The sequence below is a fragment of the Salvelinus fontinalis genome, chromosome 12 (assembly GCF_029448725.1).
Source record: "Salvelinus fontinalis isolate EN_2023a chromosome 12, ASM2944872v1, whole genome shotgun sequence".
Lineage (NCBI taxonomy): Eukaryota > Metazoa > Chordata > Actinopteri > Salmoniformes > Salmonidae > Salvelinus > Salvelinus fontinalis.
This window is the reverse complement of record NC_074676.1, coordinates 1,841,847-1,869,786: the sequence shown is the minus strand read 5'-3', so window position 1 is coordinate 1,869,786 and position 27,940 is coordinate 1,841,847. Positions and strand designations below refer to the sequence as shown.

The window sequence follows — 27,940 nt, the reverse complement described above, 5'->3', positions numbered from 1 at the left end:
GCAACTGCGACCTGGCCAAGATAAAGCATAGCAGTGTGAACAGACAACAACACAGAGTTACACATGGAGTAAACAATAAACAAGTCAATAACATGGTAGAAAAAAGAGAATCTATATACAATGTGTGCAAAAGGCATGAGGTAGGCAATAAATCGAATAATTACAATTTAGCAGATTAACACTGGAGTGATAAATCATCAGATGATCATGTGCAAGAAGAGATACTGGTGTGAAAAAGAGCAGAAAAGTAAATAAATAAAAGCAGTATGGGGGTGAGGTAGGTAAATTGGGTGGGTAGTTTACAGATGGACTATGTACAGCTGCAGCGATCGGTTAGCTGCTCGGATAGCAGATTTTTAAAGTTGTTGAGGGAGATAAAAGTCTCCAACTTCAGAGATTTTTGCAATTCGTTCCAGTCGCAGGCAGCAGAGAACTGGAAGGAAAGGCGTCCAAATGAGGTTTTGGCTTTAGGGATGATCAGTGAGATACACCTGCTGGAGCGCGTGCTACGGGTGGGTGTAGCCATCGTGACCAGTGAACTGAGATAAGGCGGCACTTTACCTAGCATAGCCTTGTAGATGACCTGGAGCCAGTGGGTCTGACGACGAACATGTAGCGAGGGCCAGCCGACTAGGGCATACAGGTCGCAGTGGTGGGTCGTATAAGGTGCTTTAGTAACAAAACGGATGGCACTGTGATAAACTGCATCCAGTTTGCTGAGTAGAGTATTGGAAGCTATTTTGTAGATGACATCGCCGAAGTCGAGGATCGGTAGGATAGTCAGTTTTACTAGGGTAAGTTTGGCGGCGTGAGTGAAGGAGGCTTTGTTCCGGAATAGAAAGCCGACTCTAGATTTGATTTTGGATTGGAGATGTTTGATATGAGTCTGGAAGGAGAGTTTGCAGTCTAGCCAGACACCTAGGTACTTATAGATGTCCACATATTCTAGGTCGGAAACGTCCAGGGTGGTGATGCTAGTCGGGCGTGCGGGTGCAGGCAGCGAACGGTTGAAAAGCATGCATTTGGTTTTACTAGCGTTTAAGAGCAGTTGGAGGCCACGGAAGGAGTGTTGTATGGCATTGAAGCTCGTTTGGAGGTTAGATAGCACAGTGTCCAGGGAAGGGCCGGAAGTATACAGAATGGTGTTGTCTGCGTAGAGGTGGATCAGGGAATCGCCCGCAGCAAGAGCAACATCATTGATGTATACAGAGAAAAGAGTCGGCCCGAGAATTGAACCCTGTGGTACCCCCATAGAGACTGCCAGAGGACCGGACAACATGCCCTCCGATTTGACACACTGAACTCTGTCTGCAAAGTAGTTGGTGAACCAGGCAAGGCAGTCATTAGAAAAACCGAGGCTATTGAGTCTGCCGATAAGAATATGGTGATTGACAGAGTCGAAAGCCTTGGCCAGGTCGATGAAGACGGCTGCACAGTAATGTCTTTTATCGATGGCGGTTATGATATCGTTTAGTACCTTAAGCGTGGCTGAGGTGCACCCGTGACCGGCTCGGAAACCGGATTGCACAGCGGAGAAGGTACGGTGGGATTCGAGATGGTCAGTGATCTGTTTGTTGACTTGGCTTTCGAAGACCTTAGCTAGGCAGGGCAGGATGGATATAGGTCTGTAACAGTTTGGGTCCAGGGTGTCTCCCCCTTTGAAGAGGGGGATGACAGCGGCAGCTTTCCAATCCTTGGGGATCTCAGATGATACGAAGGAGAGGTTGAACAGGCTGGTAATAGGGGGTGCGACAATGGCGGTGGACAGTTTCAGAAATAGGGGGTCCAGATTGTCAAGCCCAGCTGATTTGTATGGGTCCAGGTTTTCCAGCTCTTTCAGAACATCTGCTATCTGGATATGGGTAAAGGAGAAGCTGGGGAGGCTTGGGCGAGTAGCAGCGGGGGGTGCGGGGCTTGTTGGCCAAGGTTGGAGTCGCCAGATGGAAGGCATGGCCAGCCATTGAGAAATGTTTGTTGAAGTTTTCGATTATCACGGACTTATCAGTGGTGACTGTGTTATCTAGCCTCAGTGCAGTGGGCAGCTGGGAGGAGGTGCTCTTGTTTTCCATGGATACAGTATCCCAGAACTTTTTGGAGTTAGAGCTACAGGATGCAAATTTCTGCTTGAAAAAGCTGGCCTTTGCTTTCCTGACTGACTGCGTGTATTGGTTCCTGACTTCCCTGAACAGTTGCATATCGCGGGGGCTCTTCGATGCTATTGCAGTTCGCCACAGGATGTTTTTGTGCTGGTCGAGGGCAGTCAGGTCTGGAGTGAACCAAGGGCTATATCTGTTCTTGGTTCTGCATTTTTTGAACGGAGCATGCTTATCTAATATGGTGAGGAAGTAACTTTTAAAGAATGACCAGGCATCCTCGACTGACGGGATGAGGTCAATATCCTTCCAGGGTACCCGGGCCAGGTTGATTAGAAAGGCCTGCTCGCAGAAGTGTTTTAGGGAGCGTTTGACAGTGATGAGGGGTGGTCGTTTGACCGTGGACCCGTGGCGGATACAGGCAATGAGGCAGTGATCGCTGAGATCTTGATTGAAGACAGCAGAGGTGTATTTGGAGGGCAAGTTGGTCAGGATAATGTCTATTAGGGTGCCCATGTTTACGGATTTAGGGTTGTACCTGGTGGGTTCCTTGATGATTTGTGTGAGATTGAGGGCATCAAGCTTAGATTGTAGGACTGCCGGGGTGTTAAGCATATCCCAGTTTAGGTCACCTAACAGAACAAACTCTGAAGCTAGATGGGGAGCGATCAATTCACAGACGGTGTCCAGGGCACAGCTGGGAGCTGAGGGGGGTCGGTAGCAGGCGGCAACAGTGAGAGACTTATTTCTGGAGAGATTAATTTTTAAAATTAGAAGTTCGAACTGTTTGGGCATAGACTTAGAAAGTATGACAGAACTCTGCAGGCTATCTCTGCAGTAGATTGCAACTCCTCCCCCTTTGGCAGTTCTATCTTGACGGAAAGTGTTATAGTTGGGTATGGAAATCTCAGACTTTTTGGTGGCCTTCCTTAGCCAGGATTCAGACACGGCAAGGACATCAGGGTTGGCAGAGTGTGCTAAAGCGGTGAGTAAGGCAAACTTAGGGAGGAGGCTTCTGATGTTGACATGCATGAGGCCAAGGCTTTTTCGATCACAGAAGTCAACAAATGAGGGTGACTGGGGACATACAGGGCCTGGGTTTACCTCCACATCACCCGAGGAACAGAGGAGTAGTAGGATGAGGGTGCGGCTAAAGGCTATCAAAACTGGTCGCCTAGAGCGTTGGGGACAAGGAATAAAAGGAGCAGATTTATGGGCGTGGTAGAATAGATTCTGGGCATAATGTGCAGACCAGGGTATGGTGGGGCACGGGTACAGCGGAGGCAAGCCCAGGCACTGGGTGATGATAAGAGAGGTTGTATCTCTGGACATGCTGGTCTCAATGGGTGAGGTCACCGCATGTGTGGGGGGTGGGACAAAGGAGGTATCAGAGGTACGGAGAGTGGAACTACGGGGTCCATTGCAAACCAAAACAATGATAACTAGCCTGAACAACAGTATGCAAGGCATATTGATATTTGAGAGAGACATACAATAAGGCATAAAGTGATTGCAGGTCATGATTGGGAGAGCTAGCTAAAACAACAGGTGAGGTAACAGCAGCTAGTCAGCTAACACAGCAACAGAAGGTAAAAATGGCGACGACTGGGCAGAGAGGGTCGGATTAACTACACACAGATCCTGAGTTAAGGCACAGAGCCGACAGAAAAAACACAAATAAACAGAATGGAGTACCATGAATTAATGGACAGTCAAGCAGGCATCAGCTATGTAGCCAAGTGATCATAGTGTCCAGGGGGCAGCCGTAGATGGAGCAGTGAGGCCTCCACTAAGCTAGCATGCGTTTAAAGTTAGTAGCCCGGGGGGTGGTCTGCTCAGACGGAGGGGGTCTGCTCAGATGGAGGCCGGTTGAGGGCACCGGTTGAGGGCACGTCTGCAGACCAGACGTGGTCGTGTCGACAGAGAATCCAAGCCGGATAGCGATGGCGAAAGAGAGGTTGTGAATTGTAGAATTGTGTTTGCTAACTGGTGCTAGCTTCCTGGCTGCGCTAGCTGCAAGATAAGCTAGCAGTTAGCAGACCGGGGCAGGCAAGTTAGCCTTTGGGGGACGTCGCGATGGGGGGGGGAGTCTGTTTTGCCTCTTCGTGCGGTGACGTCGATAGACCAGTCGTGGAATTAGTAGGGTTCCAGGTAGCTCTAGGTAGCTAACAGGCCTAGTAGGTTAGCAGAATGGGCCTTCAGCGGGCGTCACGCCTGAGGGGCCTGTTGGAGTCCTCGGGCAGATTATGTCGGTATTCCAGTCATAGAGGATCGGCGGGGTTCCGTGCTCCGTACCGGCAGTAAAGGGGTCCGGATATTGTAGCCCAGGAGTGGGCTTCAGTGGTAGCACAGGAGCCCTAGCCGGGCTAGCTTCAGGCTAATTGGTGCTTGCTCCGGGATGGAAACGCTAGCCAGGAGTGGTCACCCGGGATTGTGGTTAGCTAGTTGCGAAGATCCAGATGAAAATGTTCAGAGTTTGCGGTAGGAATCCGGGGATATGGAGAGAAATAGGTCCGTTATGCTCTGGTTTTAGTCACGTTGTTCGAACTAGCGAGAGCTTTCCGAGCTAAAGGTTAGCTGATGACCGCTAGCAATAGTTTGCTAACTGATAGCTGGTAGGCAGTTAGCTGGCTATCTTCAGTAGATGGATTCCAGATCAGAAGTAAATAGAAATACTTTAGAAAAAAGCAGATCCACGCCACATTGGGTGAGGCGGGTTGTACGGGGGGGATTTAGAAGTTGAGGTTTAAGAAAGTATTTTTAAAAGATATGCGAAGAAAAAGATGTAAAAAGATATATACAAGGGACACGGGACACGACAGGACAAAGACGTCTACACTGCTACGCCATCTTGGACATGTGTACATGTCTAGACAATAGTAACCCATCCACTTGGATGTCCAAGATGGCGTAGCAGTCGAACGTGTGTTTGTCTTGTCCCGTGTAAATAGTCCTCGTATTTTTCGTATACATTTCGTATGTATTTTAATTTCACTTTCCATCTAGGAACTGAATATACATTCCTGCAACCCGCCTCACCCGATGTGGTACGGACCTGCTATTTTTTTATACTTTAGAACCGTAACCCCAATCAGAAGCTAGCCAGAACTAGCTACTAGCTAGTAGTCAGTTAGCCACTGCTGCGGTCTTCACCCTTAACTCGGACACCAGCCAGCTTCAGCTCGGGCCAATACCTGCCAGTCTGCAAGCGCGATATCAACCCAGAGCATATAGGACTGCTTTTTCGCTACCACATCACCTGATTTTTTTTCCGACTTCATCACCGGATTTCAGCCGCAGGCTCTGGACATTTGCATCTTGATTTCGCAGCTAGCTAGCTGCAAACCGTGTGACTATTGGCTTACGTCGATCCCGGAGCAAACTTAAATTATTCCGGAGCTAGCCAGCTGAGGAGTTCCATCAGCCATTCCTGGGCTACAGTCACCTATTTTTGCTGCAGATGCGGAGCCCCATCGGGCCTTCACGACTGAATGCCGACGTTATCTGCCCGAGGGAGTTATCCAACTGGCACTTCCGTCGCGACGTTACCTGAACGCTCATCTGGGGCCCGCTAATCGTTAGCTGTCCTATCGGCTGCTATCTAAATAAGATTATCGGACAATTTTTTTTCTTGGGTCACTATATCTATTTTGCCAATTGGATTGATCCCCTCTTCCACACGGAACCCCACTAATCTACTGACATAAAACGCACGAGGTGTCTAAAAATAGACCTCCATCCTATGCTATCTTGCTACCGATAGCCATCTACCCGGCCAGCTGTCTGGATCGCCGTGACCCCAACCAACCTCTACTCACTGGACCCTTATTGATCACTCGATTAAGCATGCCTCTCCTTAATGTAAATATGCCTTGTCCACTGCTGTTCTGGTTAGTGTTTATTGGCTTATTTCACTGTAGAGCCTCTAGCCCTGCTCACTATACCATATCCAACCTCTCAGTTCCACCACCCACATATGCGATGACATCACCTGGTTTCAATGATGTTTCTAGAGACAATATCTCTCTCATCATCACTCAATACCTAGGTTTACCTCCACTGTATTCACATCCTACCATACCTTTGTCTGTACATTATTCCTTGAAGCAATTTTATCGCCCCCAGAAACGTCCTTTTACTCTCTGTTCTAGATGTTCTAGACGACCAATTCTCATAGCTTTTAGCCGTACCCTTATCCTACTCCTCCTCTGTTCCTCTGGTGATGTAGAGGTGAATCCAGGCCCTGCAGTACCTAGCTCCACTCCTATTCCCCAGGCGCTCTCTTTTGATGACTTCTGTAACCGTAATAGCCTTGGTTTCATGCATGTTAACATTAGAAGCCTCCTCCCTAAGTTTGTTTTGTTCACTGCTTTAGCACACTCTGCCAACCCGGATGTTTTAGCCGTGTCTGAATCCTGGCTTAGAAAGACCACCAAAAATTCTGACATTTTCATCCCCAACTACAAGATTTTCAGACAAGATAGAACGGCCAAAGGGGGCGGTGTTGCAATCTACTGCAAAGATTGCCTGCAGAGTTCTGTTTTACTATCCAGGTCTGTTCCCAAACAATTTGAACTTCTACTTTTAAAAATCCACCTCTCTAAAAACAAGTCTCTCACCGTTGCCGCCTGCTATAGACCACCCTCTGCCCCCAGCTGTGCTCTGGACACCATATGTGAACTGATTGCCCCCCATCTATCTTCAGAGCTCGTGCTGCTAGGCGACCTAAATTGGAACATGCTTAACACCCCAGCCATCCTACAATCTAAGCTTGATGCCCTCAATCTCACACAAATTATCAATGAACCTACCAGGTACCACCCCAATTCCGTAAACACTGGTACCCTCATAGATATCATCCTAACCAACTTGCCCTCCAAATACACCTCTGCTGTTTTCAACCAAGATCTCAGCGATCACTGCCTCATTGCCTGCATCCGTAATGGGTCAGCGGTCAAACGACCTCCACTCATCACTGTCAAACGCTCCCTGAAACACTTCAGCGAGCAGGCCTTTCTAATCGACCTGGCCGAGGTATCTTGGAAGGATATTGATCTCATCCCATCAGTAGAGGATGCCTGGATATTTTTTAAAAATGCCTTCCTCACCATCTTGAATAAGCATGCCCCATTCAAGAAATTTAGAACCAGGAACAGATATAGCCCTTGGTTCTCTCCTGACCTGACTGCCCTTAACCAACAGAAAAACATCCTATGGCGTTCTGCATTAGCATCGAACTGCCCCCGTGATATGCAACTTTTCAGGGAAGCTAGAAACCAATATACACAGGCAGTTAGAAAAGCCAAGGCTAGCTTTTTCAAGCAGAAATTTGCTTCCTGCAACACGAATTCAAAAAAGTTCTGGGACACTGTAAAGTCCATGGAGAATAAGAACACCTCCTCTCAGCTTCCAACTGCATTGAAGATAGGAAACACTGTCACCACCGACAAATCCACTATAATTGAGAATTTCAATATGCATTTTTCTACGGCTGGCCATGCTTTCCACCTGGCTACCCCTACCCCGGTCAACAGCACTGCCCTCCCCTCTGCTACTCGCCCAAGCCTTCCCCATTTCTCTTTCTCCCAAATACAGTCAGCTGATGTTCTGAAAGAGCTGCAAAATCTGGACCTGTACAAATCAGCCGGGCTAGATAATCTGGACCCTTTCTTTCTAAAACTATCTGCTGAAATTGTTGCCACCCCTATTACTAGCCTTTTCAACCTCTCTTTCGTATCGGCTGAGATTCCCAAAGATTGGAAAGCAGCTGCGGTTATCCCCCTCTTCAAAGGGGGGGACACACTTGACCCTAACAGCTACAGACCTATATCTATCCTACCTTGCCTTTCTAAGGTCTTCGAAAGCCAAGTCAACAAACAGATTACCGACCATTTCGAATCCCACCATACCTTCTCCGCTATGCAATCTGGTTTCAGAGCTAGTCATGGGTGCACCTCAGCCACGCTCAAGGTCATAAACGATATCTTAACCGCCATCGATAGGAAACGGTACTGTGCAGCCGTATTCATTGACCTGGCCAAGGCTTTTGACTCTGTCAATCACCACATCCTCATCGGCAGACTCGACAGCCTTGGTTTCTCTAATGATCGCCTGGTTCACCAACTACTTCTCTGATCGAGTTCAGTGTGTCAAATCGGAGGGTCTGTTGTCCGGGCCCCTGGCATTCTCTATGGGGGTTCCACAGGGTTCAATTCTTGGACCGACTCTCTTCTCTGTATACATCAATGATGTCGCTCTTGCTGCTGGTGATTCTCTGATCCACCTCTACGCAGACGACACTATTCTGTATACTTCTGGCCCTTCTTTTGACACTGTGTTAACAACCCTCCAGGCGAGCTTCAATGCCGTACAGCTCTCCTTCCGTGGCCTCCAATTGCTCTTAAATACAAGTACAACTAAATGCATGCTCTTCAACCGATCGCTGCCTGCACCTGCCCGCCTGTCCAACATCACTACTCTGGACGGCTCTGACTTAGAATATGTGGACAACTACAAATACCTAGGTGTCTGGTTAGACTGTAAACTCTCCTTCCAGACTCACATCAAACATCTCCAATCCAAAGTTAAATCTAGAATTGGCTTCCTATTCTGGTCACCCCCAAAACCAATTCTTCCTTTGGCCGCCTCTCCTTCCAGTTCTCTGCTGCCAATGACTGGAACGAACTACAAAAATCTCTGAAACTGGAAACACTTATCTCCCTCACTAGCTTTAAGCACCAGCTGTCAGAGCAGCTCATAGATTACTGCACCTGTACATAGCCCATCTATAATTTAGCCCAAACAACTACCTCTTTACCTACTGTATTTATTTATTTATTTTGCTCCTTTGCACCCCATTATTTCTATCTCTACTTTACACTTTCTTCCACTGCAAACCAACCATTCCAGTGTTTTTTTACTTGCTATATTGTATTTACTTCGCCACCATGGCCTTTTTTATATTTTTATTTATTTATATATATATTTTATATATTTTGTTTGCCTTCACCTCCCTTATCTCACCTCACTTAATCACATTGTATATAGACTTATTTTTCACTGTATTATTGACTGTATGTTTGTTTTACTCCATGTGTAACTATGTGTTGTTGTATGTGTCGAACTGCTTTGCTTTATCTTGGCCAGGTCGCAATTGTAAATGAGAACGTGTTCTCAATTTGCCTACCTGGTTAAATAAAGGTGAAATAAATAAAAATAAAAAAAAGATGTGGGTGAGGAGTGGTTATAGCATTTCCGTCACGTGACCCATCAATTTAGACAAATGTGAGAGTCATCCATAATTATAAAATATATTTATCTGGACACATTCTGTTTTTGATAGTGCTACTATGCATGATTACGATGTCTCACTGTTCATGTTGGCATTTCCTGCCTAGGTTTACAGCCACCGTGCCAAACATAATTGTCAACATCAAATGTTTTTGTGACGATTAAGCCATCTGATTCAATGAAAATGATGGAGTTGAATTTGTCTTTTTGCCCATAATTTCATTTAAAGTACTCGAAAGTCCCCCCCCCCCCCCATCATTCTGTATATCATTGATCTTGGCTTCAATATACTCAGGCCAACAGGTGGAGGTGGTGGGGTGCCGCCGGTGACCACTGTAGCGTGAGGGGGGGTCCAGCCTGAGGATACCCACTATAGTGAGCACTATAGTAAGGGACGCTGCTGTGGAAGTGTGTGTGTGTGTGTGTGTGTGTGTGTGAGAGAGAAAGAGGGGCAGTAGGCAGCAGCACTAACCCTATACCTACATCCGGGTTGGATTATCACCCACAGCCATAGGACTGGCGGCCAGAAGTGAGTGAATGTCAGACATGTTCAATCAGCCAGTCAGTTGTGACAGTGGTAATGTAGTCCTGGGGTGCAGGCTTGGCGGGTCCATAATTTGCATTCCCAGCACTGCACCCAGACCTCCTTAGGCTTGTTACAACTAACCCTGACCCTTGCAGCCATTGGCTAGATTCAATTTTAGCTACATGTTAAAACTTTAGCATTGCTAACTTACATCAAATATATCTACACACTGGTTATAAACGTGATATAACCTGCTACATTCACACCTCTACCATAGCAGTGTTGCTACATGCTCAAAAGAGTAGATTATACACTGTTCATAGGCTTCTAGCCTTCACCACTCTATAACCTTCCCATTATCTCATGCTCTGTCTGAAGGATCGTTTAGAGCCAATACCTGTGTCCCACCTCCTGGCCCTAGAGACAGAAACAGAGGAGAGGAGACCTTCCTTCTTCCTCTGAGTGTATGTGTGAGTATTGTGCTGAGAGTGGGCTCGTGGCCATGGCTGAGTGCTGCTGAATCCATCCAGAACCCCTCAGACACACACATACACACAAACCAGACACGAGACTAAGCAGAGCTCCATCAAAAAGACAAATGAAAGAGCAACACAAAACAGAGAACAAAATAACACACAAAAAAAAAAACTGTCAGCATTTCTCATTCTGTTTTCTCCCTCAAGGCTCTTGCTTTAAAGAAGGAGCAGGGTCTTTATCATTGACACAGATTACATCAGTAAGAAGTCCTTTGAAACATTGTTGAGTGATGAATGAGATCCTAATAGCCTACTTCAGTCAGTTCAATCATGGGTTAACACCTACCATATGCAGGTTATCATAGTGAACAGGGTGGACACAGGTTGAAGATGAGGGCACCTGCATATGTTCCAAAAAAAGAGAACTGTATATCTGTGTAACAGTTTAACTTTAGTCCGTCCCCTTGCCCCGACCCTGGCGCGAACCAGGGACCCTCTGCACACATCAACAACAGTCACCCACGAAGCATCGTTACCCATCGCTCCATAAAAGCCAGGGGAACCACTACTTCAAGGTCTCAGAGCAAGTGACGTCACTGATTGGAAGGCTATTAGCGCGCACCACCGCTAACTAGCTAGCCATTTCACATCCGTTACATCTGCACACCTTACAAATAGGCTACAGGCATACCCTCTGCTAGGTTTGAAATGAATGCAAGTTATGATCTATGGTCTATTCTGATACTGTACATGGGAAACAATTAAACAAAGCAAACCAGGATCCTCCCTCTGATTTTGTCCTGTACTCTTGCTCCACCAGGGCCAGTATCCACAACGCGTTTCCGAGTAGCAGTGCTGATCTAGGATCAGACTACTCCGTCCGTGTAATCTTAATCCATTATTATCTAATACACAAAACTGATCCTAGATCAGCATTTATACTCTTAGACGCTTTATGAATATAGGCCGAGGCTTTCAACATTACTCTCTGCTCAGCTGGGGCAGACAAACATTAACTGTGTGCCTATGCTGCTCTCTTCTGGCTGTGTTCAGTATTGCAGCTGTCTGATACTGCCATGGCCACATTTCAGAGCCCTTGACTTTTTCCACATTTTGTTATGTTGTAGCCTTATTCTAAAATGGATTAAATAAATAAAATTCCTCAGCAATCTACACACAATACCCCACAATGACAAAGCAAAAAAGGTTTAGAAATGTTTGCAAATATATAATAAATCAGACCCTTTGCTATGATTTACAAATCAGACCCTTTGCTATGAGACTCAAAATTGAGCTCAGGTGCATCCTGTTTCCATTGATCAGAGCAAAAACCAAGCCATGGGGTCGAAGGAAATGTCCTCAGTGCTCCGAGACAGGATTGTGTCGAGGCACAGATCTGGGGAAGGGTAGCAAAATATTTCTGCAGAATTGAAGGTCCCCAAGAACACAGTGGCATCCATCATTCTTAAATGGAAGTTTAGAACCACCAAGACTCTTCCTAGAGCTGGCCGCCCGGCCAAACTGAGCAATTGAGAAGGGCCTTGGTCAGGGAGGTGACCAAGAGCTTTAGAGTTATTCTGTGGAGATGGGAGAACCTTCCAGAAGGACAACCATCTCTGCAGCACTCCACCAATCAGGCCTTTATGGTAGAGTGGCCAGACGGAAGCCACTCCTCAATAAAAAGTACATGACAGCCCGCTTGGAGTTTGCCAAAAGGCACCCAAAGACTCTCAGACCATGAGAAACAAGATTCCTTGGTCTGATGAAACCAAGATGGAACTCTTTGGCCTGTATGTCAAGCGTCACATCTGGAAGAAACCTGGCACCATCCCTACGGTGAAGCATGGTGGTGGCAGCATCATGCTGTGGGGATGTTTTCAAAGACCGTGACTGGGAGACTAGTCAGGATCGAGGCAAAGATGAACAGAGCAAAGTACAGTGATCCTTGATGAAAACCTTCTCTAGAGCGCTCAAACCCTCAAAGTGGGGCAAAGGTTCACCTTCCAACAGGAAAACGACACTAAGCACACAGCAAAGACAACGCAGGTGTGGCTTCGGGACAAGTCTCTGAATGTCCTTGAGTGGCTCAGCCAGAGCCCGGACTTGAACCCAACCGAGAAGAATGGGAGAAACTTCCCATAAACAGATGTGCCAAGCTTGTAGCGTCATACCCAAGAAGACTCGATGCTGTAATGGCTACTAAAGGTGCTTCAACAAAGTGCTGAGTAAAGGGTCTGAATACTTATGTCGATGTGATATTTCCTTGTTTTATTTTGAAAGAATTAGCAAATATTTCTAAACACCTGTTTTTGCTTTGTCATTATAGGGCATTGTGTGTAGATTGATGATACATTTTGTTTTCTAATACATTTTAGAATAAGGCTGTAAGATAACAACATGTGGTAAATGTCAAGGGGTCTGAATACTTTACGAAGGCACTGTAAAACTGCAGATTGTGAGTCTTCTTCCTATATCAACAAGACAGTCCACAAAAAATACAAAATAAAACTCACAAATACAGTATAAATCCTTGTTTTTATCGTTTCTAAAAAATATATAATACTGCTCATGGTTTGTGATGGATTCAGTTTATTAACAATTCTTGATACTGAATAAAAAATCCCAATAGTTTTCCTTTTCAACATGGCTTCTAACTCCAGGAACACCCTTACATGTAACATACAACAAATACATACATGACTTTAGAATGTTTCTATTGAGTCAAATAGAAACTTTCAAAACACAATATAAGTTCAATTATAAAGTCTCAATTTGGCAGTACAAAGAGGACTTCACAGGGATTTTCATAAAAACTCTCCTCTTCGTGTCGAAAACGGCCAACTTAATAAAATAATTATACATCTGTTTTTGAATGTGTAGTTATATAAGTAATGCTGAAATGAGAAATGTAGCAACCGCTTAAAGGGCTGACAGTCATGGTGGTGGAATTCTTGGGCTGAAGACCAGAGACCTAAGGGGACCAACAGTTTCACCAACAGTCTCATTCTGACTACAATAGCTACATAAAGTCAGGACCCAATTTCTCTGCCTATTCCACAGGAAATAGTGGCGATAATAGCAGTGATGCTACTACATCAGCCAGCCAGACTCTGTAATTAATAAGAGACAATATCTGCATGCCAAATTATGCCTTTTTTCCTATAAAGTATACCACTTTTGATCAGTGCTCATAGGGGATACATAGGGCTTTGGTCAAAAGTAGAGTGCACTATATAGGGAATCGGTTGCAATTTGGGGCGCACACAATAAGAGTGGAAACAAAGAATAGCATTCTGAAAATAAAACAAAAACAGAGCAGGCGGGCTGAGGTGATCGCTTTCTTTCCAATATAAAATGCTGACCAAGCTCAGAGTGACTCAAACCATCACTCGTTTGTCCCTTACTAAAGTCATATGACCAATTGTTAAAAAAAAAAACATTTTAAAAAATGACAAAGAAATTAGGAAAATAAAATAATAAAAGAAAGTAAAACACAAGCATAATATATCATACACACATATACACTGAGTGTACAAAACATTAGGAACACCTGCTCTAAATCCACTTGAATCAGTGTAGATGAAGGGGAGGAGGAGACAGGTTAAAGAATCATGTTTAAGCCTTGAGACAATTGAGACATGGATTGTTTATGTGTGCCATTCAGAGGGTGAATGGGCAAGACAAAAGATTTGCCTTTGAACGGGGTATGATAGTAGGTGTCAGGGGCACCGATTTAAGTGTGTCAAAAACTGCAACGCTGCTGGGTTTTTCATGCTCAACAGTTTCCTGTGTGTATCCAGAATGGTCCACCACCCAAAGGACATGCAGCCAACTTGACACAACTGTGGAAAGCATTGGAGTCAACATGGGCCAGCATCCCTGTGGAACGCTTTCGACACCTTGCAGAGTCCATGCCCCGACGAATTGAGACTTGTTCTGAGGGCAAAAAAAGGTGTGCAACTCAATATTAGGAAGGTGTTCCTAAGGTTTTGCACACTCTGTGTATAATATACTTCATGAAATCTATGAATTCATCTTGGTAGCTACTCGTTTTCCCGGAGACCAGTCAGACCAGACACACCCGTAAGAAAGAGGGAGGGCAGATGAAGGCAGGAGATACTAAAACCTCCGTGGAGAGACAGATGAAAGAGTGGAGTAAAAAGTAAAACCCACCCCAGCACCACAAATAGCAGCTGTGGGATACCCCTCCTGCAGTACCCCCTCCACAGTGTTCCATAGGGTTGCATCTCAAGCTCCTCCCCAAAGCCCATCTTCAGAAAGTAGGAGTGCTGATCTACTATCAGTTGCCTTTTAGATAATAATGAATAGACAAAGAACGGAAAGGGGATACCTGATCCTAGATCAGCACAGGTCCAGGTCCTCTCTCTGTCTCACTGATCAACAGCTCACAAAAAGTCCCTAAAGTGCTCTCACAAACAAAGCTAGCTTGCTAACTAATTACGTAACAACCCCGATTAAGCGCTTCAGGAAGAGACAGAAAATAACAGATGAGAACTGAGGAACATCCTGGGTTCACATGGGTGTTTGTTCACACTCACTCCATCAGATACGTTGTATCCCACCGTTGAATTCATTAATACCTAAAGATGAGTGTCTTCTAAAACCAAGTCATTTGATGAAAGATAAGGCAAAATGTGTGTGTCCAAAAAGATACAGGTCCATACCTTGTGCTTGATTGAGAGGGCGTGTGTGTGTGTGTGTGTGTCCGGACACTGTGTCTGTGTTTCACTGTCAGAGTGTGTGGCTGCGTGTCTGTGTTTCACTGTCAGAGTGTGTGTCTGCATGTCTGTGCTTCTATGCTGTGTGTGGTGTATAGCTTTTCCTGTCTTCAGGTCTTCATAGTCAGTACTTGGGTACTTTGGTGTAGTCCTCCTGGACAACACTTTTACACAGGCACATAGACAGGATCATTCCCAGAAGCTGGAGGACGAAACAACTGGGTTAGTTATGCTAAACGCACGCACGCACTCACACGCACACGTGTGCCCAAAAGCACCAACGCATGCACACACCGATAGACAGACACGTGCACGCGCACACACACACAAGCATGAAAACCAAAACTAGCATACGCAAAGACAACCACACCAGGCGCAGAAACCGGGTGGGGCACAGTAGACCTCCTATTATTAATCTTGAAGGTGCAGGATGCATACACATTTATACCTCACATGATGAGGGACTGTGTGTGGGCATGTATGTAATGTGTGTGTGAGGGCCTGTGTGTGTGTGCGGTACCTCAATGACTGCCACTCCAACACAGATTCCAAGAATAACTCCACAGTTCTCCAGAAACCAGCCCTCCACACTATGCATGCAGCCCTGTAGAGAGAGGGGGGAGGGAGAGAGAGAGAGAGACAGACATATTTATAATTTTAGAAAACCTTTAATGGCACAATCCAGGTAATGTACATACCGTACACAGTGGCGACCCGTCATTCAGGGCAGCTTTGAGCCCCGCATTTTTTGAAAAAAGAAAAGAAATCAGACCTCCACAAGTCTGGTTCATCCTTGGGAGCAATTTCCAAATGCCTGAAGGTACCACGTTCATCTGTACAAACAATAGTACGCAAGTATAAACACCATGGGACCACGCAGCCGTCATATCGCTCAGGACGGAGACTCGTTCTGTCCCCTAGGGATGAACGTACTTTAATGCGAAAAGTGCATCAATCCCAGAACAACAGCAAAAGGACCTATCTATATCTATATCCACATTAAAACGAGTCCTATATCGACATAACCTGAAAGGCCGCTCAGCAAGGAAGAAGCCACTGCTCCACAAAAAAAAAGCCAGACTACGGTTTGCAACTGCACATGGGGACAAAGATTGTACTTTTTGGAGAATTGTCCTCTGGTCTGATGAAATTAAAATAGAACTGTTTGGCAATAATGACCATCGTTATGTTTGGAGGAAAAAGGGGGTGGCTTATTAGCCGAAGAACACCATCCCAACCGTAAAGCACGGGGGTGGCAGCATCATGTTGTGGGGGTGCTTTGCTGCAGGAGGGACTGGTGGACTTCACAAAATAGATGGCATCATGGGGGGGGGGGGGGAATTATGTGGATATATTGAAGCAACATCTCAAGACATCAGTCAGGAAGTTAAAGCTTGGTTGCAAATGGGTCATCCACATAGACAATGACCCCAAGCAGACTTCCACAGTTGTTGCAAAATGGCTTAAGGACAACAAAGTCAAGGTATTGGAGTGGCCATCACAAAGCCCTGACCTCCATCCTATAGAAAATTTGTGGGCAGAACTGAAAAAGTGTGTACAAGGAGGCCTACAAACCTGACTCAGTTACACCAGCTCTGTCAGGAGGAATGGGCCAAAATTCACCCAACTTATTGTGGGAAGCTTGTGGAAGGCTACCCAAAATGTTTGACCCAAGTTAAACAATTTAAAGGCAATGCTACCAAATACGAATTGAGTGTATGTAAACTTCTGACCTACTGGGAATGTGATGAAAGAAATAAAAGCTGAAATAAATAATTTTCTCTTCTATTATTCTGACATTTCACATTCTTAAAATAAAGCGGTGATCCTAACTGACCAAAGACAGGGAATTTTACTAGGATTAAATGTCAGAAATGGTGAAAAACTGAGTTTAAATGTATTTGGCTAAGGTGTATGTAAACTTCCGACTTCAACTGTACTGTTCAACTGTACAAAAGTTTGGGGTCACTTAGAAATGTCCATGTTTTTTTGTCCATTAAAATAACATCAAATTGATCGGAAATACAGTGTAGACATTGTTAATGTTGTAAATGACTATTTTAGCTGGAAAAGGCTTATTTTTTATGGAATGTACTGTACATAGGCGTACAGATGCCCATTATCATCAACCATCACTCCTGTGTTCCAATGGCACGTTTTGTTAGCTAATCCAAGTTTATCATTTTAAAAGGCTAATTGATTATTAGAAAACCCTTTTGCAATTATGTTAGCACAGCTGAAAACTGTTGTCCTGTTTAAAGAAGAAATAATACTGTCCTTCTTCCGACTAGTTGAGTATCTGGAGCATCAGCATTTGTGGATTCGTGGGTTCGATTACAGGCTCGAAATGGCCAGAAACAAAGACCTTTCTTCTGAAACACGTCAGTCTATTCTTGTTCTGAAAAATGAAGGCTGTTCCATGCGAGACATTGACAAGACACTGAAGATCTCGTACATCGCTGTGTACTACTCCCTTCACAGAACAGCGCAAACTGTCTCTAACCAAAATAGAAAGAGGAGTGGGAGGCCCCGGTGCACAACTGAGCAAGAGGACAAGTACATTAGAGTGTCTAGTTTGAGAGAGAGACGCCTCACAAGTCCTCAACTGGCAGCTTCATTAAATAGTACCCACAAATCACCAGTCTCAACGTCAACAGTGAAGAGGCGACTCCGGGATGCTGGCCTTCTAGGCAGAGTTCCTCTGTCCAGTGTCTGTGTTATTTTGCCCATCTTAATCTTTTATTTTTATTGACCAGTCTGAGACATGGCTTTTTCTTTGCAACTTTGCCTAGAAGGCCAGCATCCCGGAGTCTCTTCAGAATTCTCCTGAAGAGAGAGAGATTGAGAGAAATAGAGAGGGGGAGAGAAATAGATACAGGGAAAGAGAGGGAGAGAGAGGTGTGCAGAAAGAGGTATGAATAAAGGGATGATCAAAACGAGTCAGGACACAGAGTGCTCTCCAAACACCACTGTTGTCTTTGGACGAGGCTCAGTGCAGCATGCATACCGGTGTGTGTGTGAGTGTGTGTGTTGTCTTTGGCGGGGCCTGTAGAGCGGTAGAATAACAACCAGAGGCTGGCTGGAAAGAGAGAACATAAAAAGGATCCCTCTATAATAACAGTCCAACAGCCTTACGGGAAAAACATAGGAAACATTCATTGGCCCTCTGCTGTGTGTGTGTCTCTGCTGTGTGAATAGAGACTCAACACAAACAGCAGGGATTGCTGCTGTCAACATACAGTAGCAGGGTGATTAAGTACTACTGTAGTCCTGCCTTCCTGAATTACCATCTGTGACATGACTAGGTTGCTGTCGGATGGTCAGGTGGAGTCTGATTAGATTCATATAGGAATACAACTTTGTAATGAGATGAGACAGACCTTTGCTAAAAATACATTTTCTGTTCAAATGAAATATAAACAGATAAGTTTAGCTACGGTTTTGCCCTAATGAACAAGAGCCAGGGTGTGGCTCAAATACAGGCAGGTCAACAGACAGGTGTTCACAGAGCCCAGTCTCCTTGACATCTGTCCCTCTCCCTCCCTCCATACTACTTCGTATACAGGAAGGTCAGCAGACAGGTGTTCACAGAGCCCAGCCTCCTTGACATCTGTCCCTCTCCCTCCCTCCATACTACTTCGTATACAGGCAGGTCAGCAGACAGGTGTTCACAGAGCCCAGTCTCCTTGACATCTGTCCCTCTCCCTCCCTCCATACTACTTCGTATACAGGCAGGTCAGCAGACAGGTGTTCACAGAGCCCAGTCTCCTTGACATCTGTCCCCCACCCTCCCTCCATACTACTTCGTATACAGGCAGGTCAACAGACAGGTGTTCACAGAGCCCAGTCTCCTTGACATCTGTCCCTCTCCCTCCCTCCATACTACTTCGTATACAGGAAGGTCAGCAGACAGGTGTTCACAGAGCCCAGTCTCCTTGACATCTGTCCCCCACCCTCCCTCCATACCGTTTCGTAGACTGGCAGATCGGTAGAGCATGGTCTAATGTCAGTCCCCCCTCTCCCATCTTCTCTCTTTAGCTCTGATCCCTTCCCCCTCTCCAACATACCATTTTTGTAGACAGGCAGGTCAGTAGACAGGTGTTCACACAGCCTACTCCTTGACATCTGTCGCCCCCTCTCTCTATCTCCCCCCTTCAACATACCGTTTCGTAGACCGGCAGGTCGTTGGACAAGTGTTCACAGAGCCCTGTCTCCCTGACATCTGTCCCGGGCAAGGTTTCGTTCCGACAGGAGCAGGGGTACATGGAGACAGAACTGTTCCTGATCCATACATTCTCCGACCAGTTGCCTGGGCCAGTCCAACCACAGCACTTCATCTGGAAGGGGGGGGGGGGGGTGGAGGCAGGACAGGGAGGTGGGAAGAGGATGGGGGAGAGAGAGAGAGGGGGGATTGGCAGAAAGAAAGAACAAAAGAAAGAGAAATAGGGAGAGAAAGCATGATTCATATGTACCAGTTAAATTCTTTGCTGAAACAGTGTTCAAACAGCAGAAGAAACCCAACACTCCTTGCCTGATGCTCGCATGAACATTATGGGGTGATAGGCTTGGCAGGAGAGCCAGATATGCAAGAATGAACAGGGGAGGGGGATGTTAAAGTGGAAACCTTTGGAATAAGTAGCGCCGTGAGAGTGCTTGTGCTTTTGAAAGCACAGTATCACATTCAGTTGACAACTGAACTATACTGAACAAAAGTATAAACGCAAATGAAACAATTTCAGAGATGTTGCTGACTTACAGTTCATATAAGGAAATCAGTCAATTTAAATAAATTCATTAGGCACTAATCTATGGATTTCACATGGCTGGGCAGGGGTGCAGCCATTGGTGGGCCTGGGAGACAGGCCCATACAATCATAATGAGTTTTTCATCACAAAAGGGGTGTATTTCAGACAGAAATACTCCTCCGCACCCCCTCTGACGATCCCGCAGGTGAAGAAGCCGATGTGGACGTCCTGGGTTGGCGTGGTTACACGTGGTCTGTGATTGGGATGCAAATTCTCTAAAACAACGTTGAATGCGGCTTATGGTAGAGAAATTAACATTCAATTCTTTAGCAAGTGCTCTGGTGGACATTCCTGCAGTCAGCATGCCAAATGCGTGTTCCCTCAAAACTTGAGACATCTGTGGCATTGTGTTGTTTGACAAAACTGCACATTTTAGAGTGGCCTTTTATTGTTCCAAGCACAAGGTGCACATGTTTAACCTCACTAGGGTAGGGGGTACTATTTTCACCTCCGGATGAAAAGCATGCCCAAAGTAAACTGCCTGCTACTCAGGCCCAGAAGCTAGGATATGCATATAATTAGTAGATTTGGATAGAAAACACTCCAAAGTTTCTAAAACTGTTAAAAATAATGTCTGTGAGTATAACAGAACTAAAATGGTAGGTGAAAACCTGAGGAAAATCCATCCAGGAAGTGCCATTATTTTGAAATGTTTTTCCAATGAAAGCCTATCCACCATTTAAAGGGATAGGACCCAGATTCCGTTCCCTATGGCTTCCACTAGCTGTGAACAGTCTTTAGACATTGTTTCAGGCTTTTATTCTGAAAAATGAGGGAGAATGACAACTTTGAGTCAGTGGATAGTGGGATGTCCCCAGAGCTGTTTCCTGCGCACGACCGAGAGCGCGCCTTTCTTGTTTTTCTTTTATATTGACGATGCTATTGTTCTGTTGAAATATTATCGATTATTTAGGCTAAGAACAACCTGAGGATTGATTATAAACATCGTTTGACATGTTTCTACGAACTATACGGATACTATTTGGGATTTGCCTCTTGTGACTGCATTTGAGCCATTGGATTACTGAACAAAACGCGCCAACAAAATGGAGGTTTTTGGATATAAAGAGGGACTTTATCGAACAAAACTAACATTTATTGTGTAACTGGGAGTCTTGTGAGTGCAACCATATGAAGATCATCAAAGGTAAGTGATTAATTCTATTGCTATTTCTGACTTTCGTGACTAATCTACTTGGCTGGTAACTGTATGTAATGTTTTGTGTGCTGAGCGCTGTCCTCAGATAATCGCATGGTGTGCTTTCGCCGAAAAGCCTTTTTGAAATCTGACACGCCGGCTGGATTAACAACAAGATAAGCTTTATTTTGATGTATTACACTTGTGATTTCATGAAAGTTAAATATTTATAGTAATTTAATTTGAATTTGGCGCTCTGCAATTACACTGGATGTTGGCCAGGTGGGACGCTACCGTCCCACACCCCCTAGAGAGGTTAATGATCATGCTGTTTAACCTGTTGAGGATGGGGGCGCTGTTGTCACTATTTATGCTAATCGTGTAATTTTTGAAACGGCTTCCCACAAAATTCTTGATCGTACAATATGCATATTATTATTATTATTGGATAGAAAACAGTCTATAGTTTCTATAGGAGTTGAAATTTTGTCTCTAAGTGGAACAGAAGTCATTCTACAGCAATTTCCCTGACATGGAGTCAGATTTCAGAAATTTTGACCCCTGATCTGGAGTCAGTTAAAAGGCCGCAGTTATTGCTATGAGTATACGGACACTGCTTACGTCTTCCCCTGGATGCCTTTACGTGATGACGATTTGAATGGGGTCGATTGCGCGTTCACAGGCACTACAAATTAAAAAACCCTGTAGCTAGGAACTCTTTTCTTGCTGCGTAATGCGCCTGGAGGACATCGACCCGCACTTGTTCCAAGCATTAGTGGAGGGAGTAATATTACTCTGGTCATGTTTCTACTCGTTATGGGAGTTAAAAACATCATAAGGTAGTTAATTTAAAGCGTTTTATAGCAATTTATATCCGTTTAGTGCGATTTTGGGACATTTATTTCTGAAACGCTGTGAATTGCTGGGCACGCTTCCAGTTCATCCCGAACGCAGTTGGCATTTCCACATGGCAAGAGGACAGCTTTCCACCAAAAGACGATTAGACCCAAGAAAGGATCCTTTGCCCAAGATACTGATGGAAGAACAGCTCAAAGTAGGACATTTTTATTATGATAAATCGTGTTTCTGTCGAAAAATGTTAGTGGCTTAGGACGCCATGTTTTTTGACGTAGCTTCGCTTGGCGCAAACTGTATTGAAAAGTAAGGATAATTTAAAAAATGTAATTCCGCGATTGTATTAAGAATTAAATTGTCTATCAATCCCTGTCCACCCTATATTTTTTAGTCACGTTTATGAGTATTTATGTATAAGAGTAGATCACTGTCTAATATGGCGCACGGACATTTTCTCACCAGCTGGGCTACATTTCACATTGTCTAACCATGATTTTGGTGGCTAAATATAAACATTTTCGATCAAACTCTATATGGATTGTGTAATATGATGTTACAGGAGTGTCATCTGAAGAATTCTGAGAAGGTTAGTGAAAAAATTAATATATTTTGGCGATGTTGACATTATCGCTCACTTTGGCTAGAATCAATGCTGGGGTGCTATGTGCTATGCTAATATAACGATTTATTGTGTTTTCGCTGTAAGACACTTAGAAAATCTGAAATATTGTCTGTATTCACAGGATCTGTGTCTTTCGATTAGTGTATGCTGTGTATTTTTACGAAATGTTTGATGATTAGTAAGTAGGTAAACACGTTGCTCTATGTAGTTTTTCTTGTCCATTTGTGACGGTGGGTGCAATTGTAACCTATGCCATCTACCTGAAATATGCACTTTTTTCTAACAAAACCTATCCCATACCATAAATATGTTATCAGACTGTCATCTGATGAGTTTTTTTCTTGGTTAGGGGCTATAAATATCTTAGTTTAGCCGAATTGGTGATAGCTACTGGTGTTGGTGGACAAATAAAAGATGGTGGATTATGCTAATGTGTTTTTAGGTAATAGATGTACATCTTTACATATTGTGTCTTCCCTGTAAAACATTTAAAAAATCGGACATGTTGGCTGGATTCACAAGATCTGTGTCTTTCATTAGCTGTATTGGACTTTAATGTGTGAAAGTTAAATATTTAAAAAAAAATCCTAGACAGGTTAATCAGCTTCAGGTGGATGGATTATATTGACAAAGGAGAAATGCTCACTAACAGGGATGTAAACACATTTGTGCACAACATTTGAGAGAAATAAGCTTTTTCTGCGCATGGAACTTTTCTGGGATCTTTTATTCAGCTCATGAAACATGGGACCAGCACTTTACATGTTGCGTTTCTGTTGTGTTCAGTGTAAACATCAACGTTGATAAAGTGGAAACTAAGGCAGGTCCCGTTACTCACCGTCCTCTGTACATAGTCCCAGGTGTGTTCTGTGGTCCTGTTCTGACCAGTGTAGTTGACCAACATCCCCTTGATGATGTTGGACATCTCATGCTTCAGCTGCATAGGGAGACAAAGGAAATAATACATGCATGAGCTAATTTAACTTTCAAAGTTAGGACAAGAAACGATACTAATATTATCTAGGCATGATGCACTAATATTATGAGACTTGAATATAGCACAGAGCATGGGTAATAACGCACACATAAACAGCACAATGTCATGTTTCAATTGCCTTTCTATATACAAATAATGACAACAAGCTATACACTAAGTGTACAAAACATTAAGAACACCTGCTCTTTTCATGGAATAGACTGACCAGGTGAATCCAGGTGAAAGCTATGATCCCTTATTGATGTCACCTGTTTACTCCACTTCAATCCGTGTAGATGACAGGGAAGGGACAGGTTAAAGAAGTATTTTTGAACCTTGAGACATTTGAGACATGGATTGTGTTTGTGTGCCATTGAGAGTGAATTGGCAAGACAAAAGATTGAAGTGCCTTTGAACGAGGAATGGTATTCGGTGCCAGGCTGGGTTTTTCACGCTCAACAGTTTCCCGCATGTATCCAGAATGGTCCACCACCCAAAGGACATCCAGCCAACTTGACACAACTGTGGGAAGCATTGGAGTCAACACGCTTTCGACATCTTGTAGAGTCCATGCACCGACTAATTTAGGCTGTTCTGAGGGCAAAAGGGGGTGCAACTCAATATTAGGAAGGTGTTCCTAATGTTTTGTACACTCAGTGTATATTACAGGGCCACATGGTAAGGAGGCAGGGGAGTTGTGCCTAGCCCACATGCCTAATAGGGGAGAGGTGAGGGAGCCCAACCCAGTTCTGGGAAAGTGTACCACCCTGCCCTGGCCTGTGGTAAACCCTAAACACAGAGAGCAAGCATTCACACACACACACATGAACAGCCATAGCAACCCCCACCTATCGTGAGTCATGAGATTCAAGTGGATCATGGGAACGGCTGAGCTAACAGAACTCAAACCGGTCAGATCGGCTCAAACAAAACACTCCCGTTTGTTCACACACACACACACACACATCCAATTTCAACCATTAGCCTACTCTTCTTTCTTCTATAAAACAAGAATCACAAGTCCAAACAAGTTTCTACCTCGATTTTGAGTTAAACAATTAAATAAAAGCTTCCCTCTTGAGCTTGAGCAATTTGAATCTGGTAAAAACTCAAATAGCTCATACTCAAGTTTGTATCTATGCTGTTTTAATGTTAAGAGTTACAGTAGATTTACAGTTGACCAACCCTTGTGGTGCTGCTAGTGCCCCTCTCCTACCTATAGGGGGTGACGTGACATCATACACCGTGATGACACGTCTCCATCCCCGTGCTGTCATTTCACCAGCCGCTCAGAGTTGGCAAACGTCACGACAGAGCTGGAAACACATTTCACAAGCAAATGCCTTCCACATCGTCCCCCCCTCCGCAACCTTTACCACCCCTCACCCCCACATCAAACCTCAAACATACAACACCACAGTACAGCAATACACGCTTCCTCTGCAGATTTCACACATCTCTCCCTCAACCCCACCTGCTCTCAGTCTCCCAGTCTTTCACTTTCCACTGGTATCACTCATGGGTTGCGGTCCGATTCTCTACTCTTCACCCAGTAGTGTCTACTCGTTCAATCCCCCCTAAAAACACTGCATTGGAGCAAGCATGGCTGGAGGAAGTTTCCACCATATTTCTTAAATCCTTTTAAATCCTCAAGTGGAAGTACACGAGTGTACACTTCCGGAGAAGGGTCGATAATCGGAACTCAACCGTTGACTCATCACAGAACAATGCTTCACTCCAGGCACACCCTGTTCCTATCACACCAACACTAACTGTCCATTCCTTCACAGTCAGGGGTCAGAGGGGGGATTCTGAGAAGGCCTTCCCAGGAGTCAGGGAAGGTACAGCTTTGCAGGGGGGAGTGGAAATGCAAGATATGTCCCAGCTGCGAGGCCAAGAGAGGGAAGGAGAAGGGGGGAGAGCGGGACTCGGGAGATGGGGTGGGAGAGGGGCAGGGATTGGGAAAGGGGGGCAAGGAAGGCAAAGAGGTATGAGGATGAAGGGGGTGAAGCAGAGGGAGATGAAGATGGAGAGAGTGTGGGGTAGAAAGAACAGGGAAGGACACAGGGAGGAAGGTATAACTCACCCTGTCTCTCTGAATGTAGATGAGCACCCCAGCGGTTACCTGGGCAATGAGGATGAGCAGGAGGCAGGTGAAGTACTGGGGAGAGACAGACAGAGAGCATCATGGGAAAGTGAGTTTGACAGGTTCATTATAACAGTTCAAAACAACAATGGTCTAGTTTGCATGACACAGGCCAAACCAAGTATTACAGAGAATGTTAATCAATGTGCTTCAAGCATGGCCTATTAATTAGGGCCGATTTCAAGTTTTCATAACAATCGGTAATCTGCCTTTTTGAACGCCGATTATGGCCGATTACATTACAGTCCATTAGGAGACTGCGTGGCAGGTTTACAACTTGTTACGTGAGTGCAGCTAGGAGCCAAGGTAATTTGGTAGCTAGCATTAAACGTATCTTCTAAAAACAGTCAATCTTAACATAATCACTAGTTAACTACACATGGTTGATGATATTACTAGTTTAACTAGCTTGTCCTGCATTGCAAATAACCTGTTAATTTATCATCGAATCACAGCCTACTTCGCCAAACGGGTGATGATTTAACAAAGCGCATTCGTGAAAAAAGCACAGTTGTTGCACCAATGTACCGAACCATAAACATCAATGCCTTTCTTAATCAATACAAAAGTATATATTTTTAAACCTGCATATTTTTAAACCTGCATACATTCATGTTTGAAGGCAATATTAAGTAGGGAAATTGTGTCACTTCTCTTGTGTTCAGTGCAAGCAGAGTCAGGGTATATGCAGCAGTGTGGGCTGCCTGGCTCGTTGCGAACTGTGTGAAGACCATTTCTTACGAACAAATACCGTAATTAATTTGCCAGAATTTTACATAATTATGACAACATTGAAGGTTGTGCAATGTAACAGCAATATTTAGACTTATGGATGCCACCCGTTCGATAAAATACGGAACGGTTCCGTATTTCACTGAAAGAATAAACGGTTTGATTTTTAAATGACAGTTTCCGGATTTGACCATATTAATGGCTCGTATTTCTGTGTGTTTATTACATTATAATTAAGTCTATGATTTGATATTTGATAGAGCAGTCTGACTAAGCGGTGGTAGGCAGCAGCAGGCACTTTCCTGCGTTTGCCAGCAGCTCTTCGCAATGCTTGAAGCACAGCGCTGTATAACAGTTTGTTCAAGCCTATCAACTCCTGAGATTAGGCTGGAAATACTAAAGTGCCTATAAGAACATCCAATAGTCAAAGGTATATGAAATACAAATGGTATAGAGAGAAATAGTCCTATAATTCCTTTATTAACTACAACCTAAAACTTCTTAACTGTGAATATTGAAGACTCATGTTAAAAGGAACCACCAGCTTTGTTCTCATGTTCTGAGCAAGGAACTTAAACGTTAGCTTTTTTACATGGCACATATTGCACTTTTACTTTCTTCTCCAACAATGTGTTTTTGCATTATTTTAACCAAATTGAACATGTTTCATTATTTATTTAAGACTAAATAGATGTTTTATTTATGTATTAAATTAAATTAAAATAAAAGTGTTCATTCAGAATTGTTGTAATTGTCATTATTACAAATATATATATATATCTATCAATCGGCCGATTAATCGGTATCGGCTTTTTTTGGTCCTCCAATATTCGGTATCGGCGTTGAAAAATCATAATCGGTCGACATCTAGTCTATACACACTTCCATAAAAATAAGAATTGAAGACCCAAGAGTCAATGCGTAATTCGAAATGTGAAACTTTAGGTTTAGCATTAGCGTGTTAGTAGTGGTGTTGTGTGTACAGTGGCAAGGAAAAGTATGTGAACCCTTTGGAATTATCTGGATTTCTGCATAAATTGATCATAAAAGTTGATCTTTGCAGGAGAATGTAAGGCTATCTGTCTGCCAATTGAAGCTCAACAGAAGTTGGGTGATGCAACAGTCCTGACCTCAACCCGATTGAGATGCTGTGGCATGACCTCAAGAGAACGGTTCACACCAGACATCCCAAGAATATTGCAGTTTTGAGACAGTGTTGTAAAGAGGAATGGTTCAAAATTCCACCTGACTGTTGTGCATGTCTGATCCGCAACTACAGAAAACGTTTGGTTGAGGTTATAGCTGCCAAAGTAGGGTCAACCAGTTATTAATAACCTCTTATGGCTGCAAGGTAAAGTATTGAGTAGCCAGTTAAATCGTGCCCATTTCAAACGGCCTCCTACTCAATTCTTGCTCGTACAATATGCATATTATCATTACTATTGGATAGAAAACACTCTCTAGTTTCTTAAACAGTTTGAATTATTTCTCTAAGTGAACCAGAACTCTTTCTGCAGCCCATTTCCTATCCGGAAGTGAGA

General features: G+C 44.3%; 1 protein-coding gene across 1 annotated transcript in view; it reads right to left on the bottom strand.

Annotated features, from left to right (window-relative positions):
- Positions 1-12,951: 12,951 nt before the first annotated feature.
- Positions 12,952-27,940, bottom strand: part of LOC129866606 (CD82 antigen-like) — a 54,473-nt gene continuing 39,484 nt past the window's right edge. The window contains exons 5-9 of the mRNA XM_055939361.1: positions 25,608-25,682; positions 23,384-23,482; positions 19,288-19,461; positions 15,645-15,728; positions 12,952-15,326 (exon numbers count right to left, since the gene is read on the bottom strand). Of these exons, the coding sequence (XP_055795336.1) occupies positions 15,249-15,326; positions 15,645-15,728; positions 19,288-19,461; positions 23,384-23,482; positions 25,608-25,682 (510 nt within the window). The 3' untranslated portion in view covers positions 12,952-15,248. The remainder of the gene's footprint in view (positions 15,327-15,644; positions 15,729-19,287; positions 19,462-23,383; positions 23,483-25,607; positions 25,683-27,940) is intronic.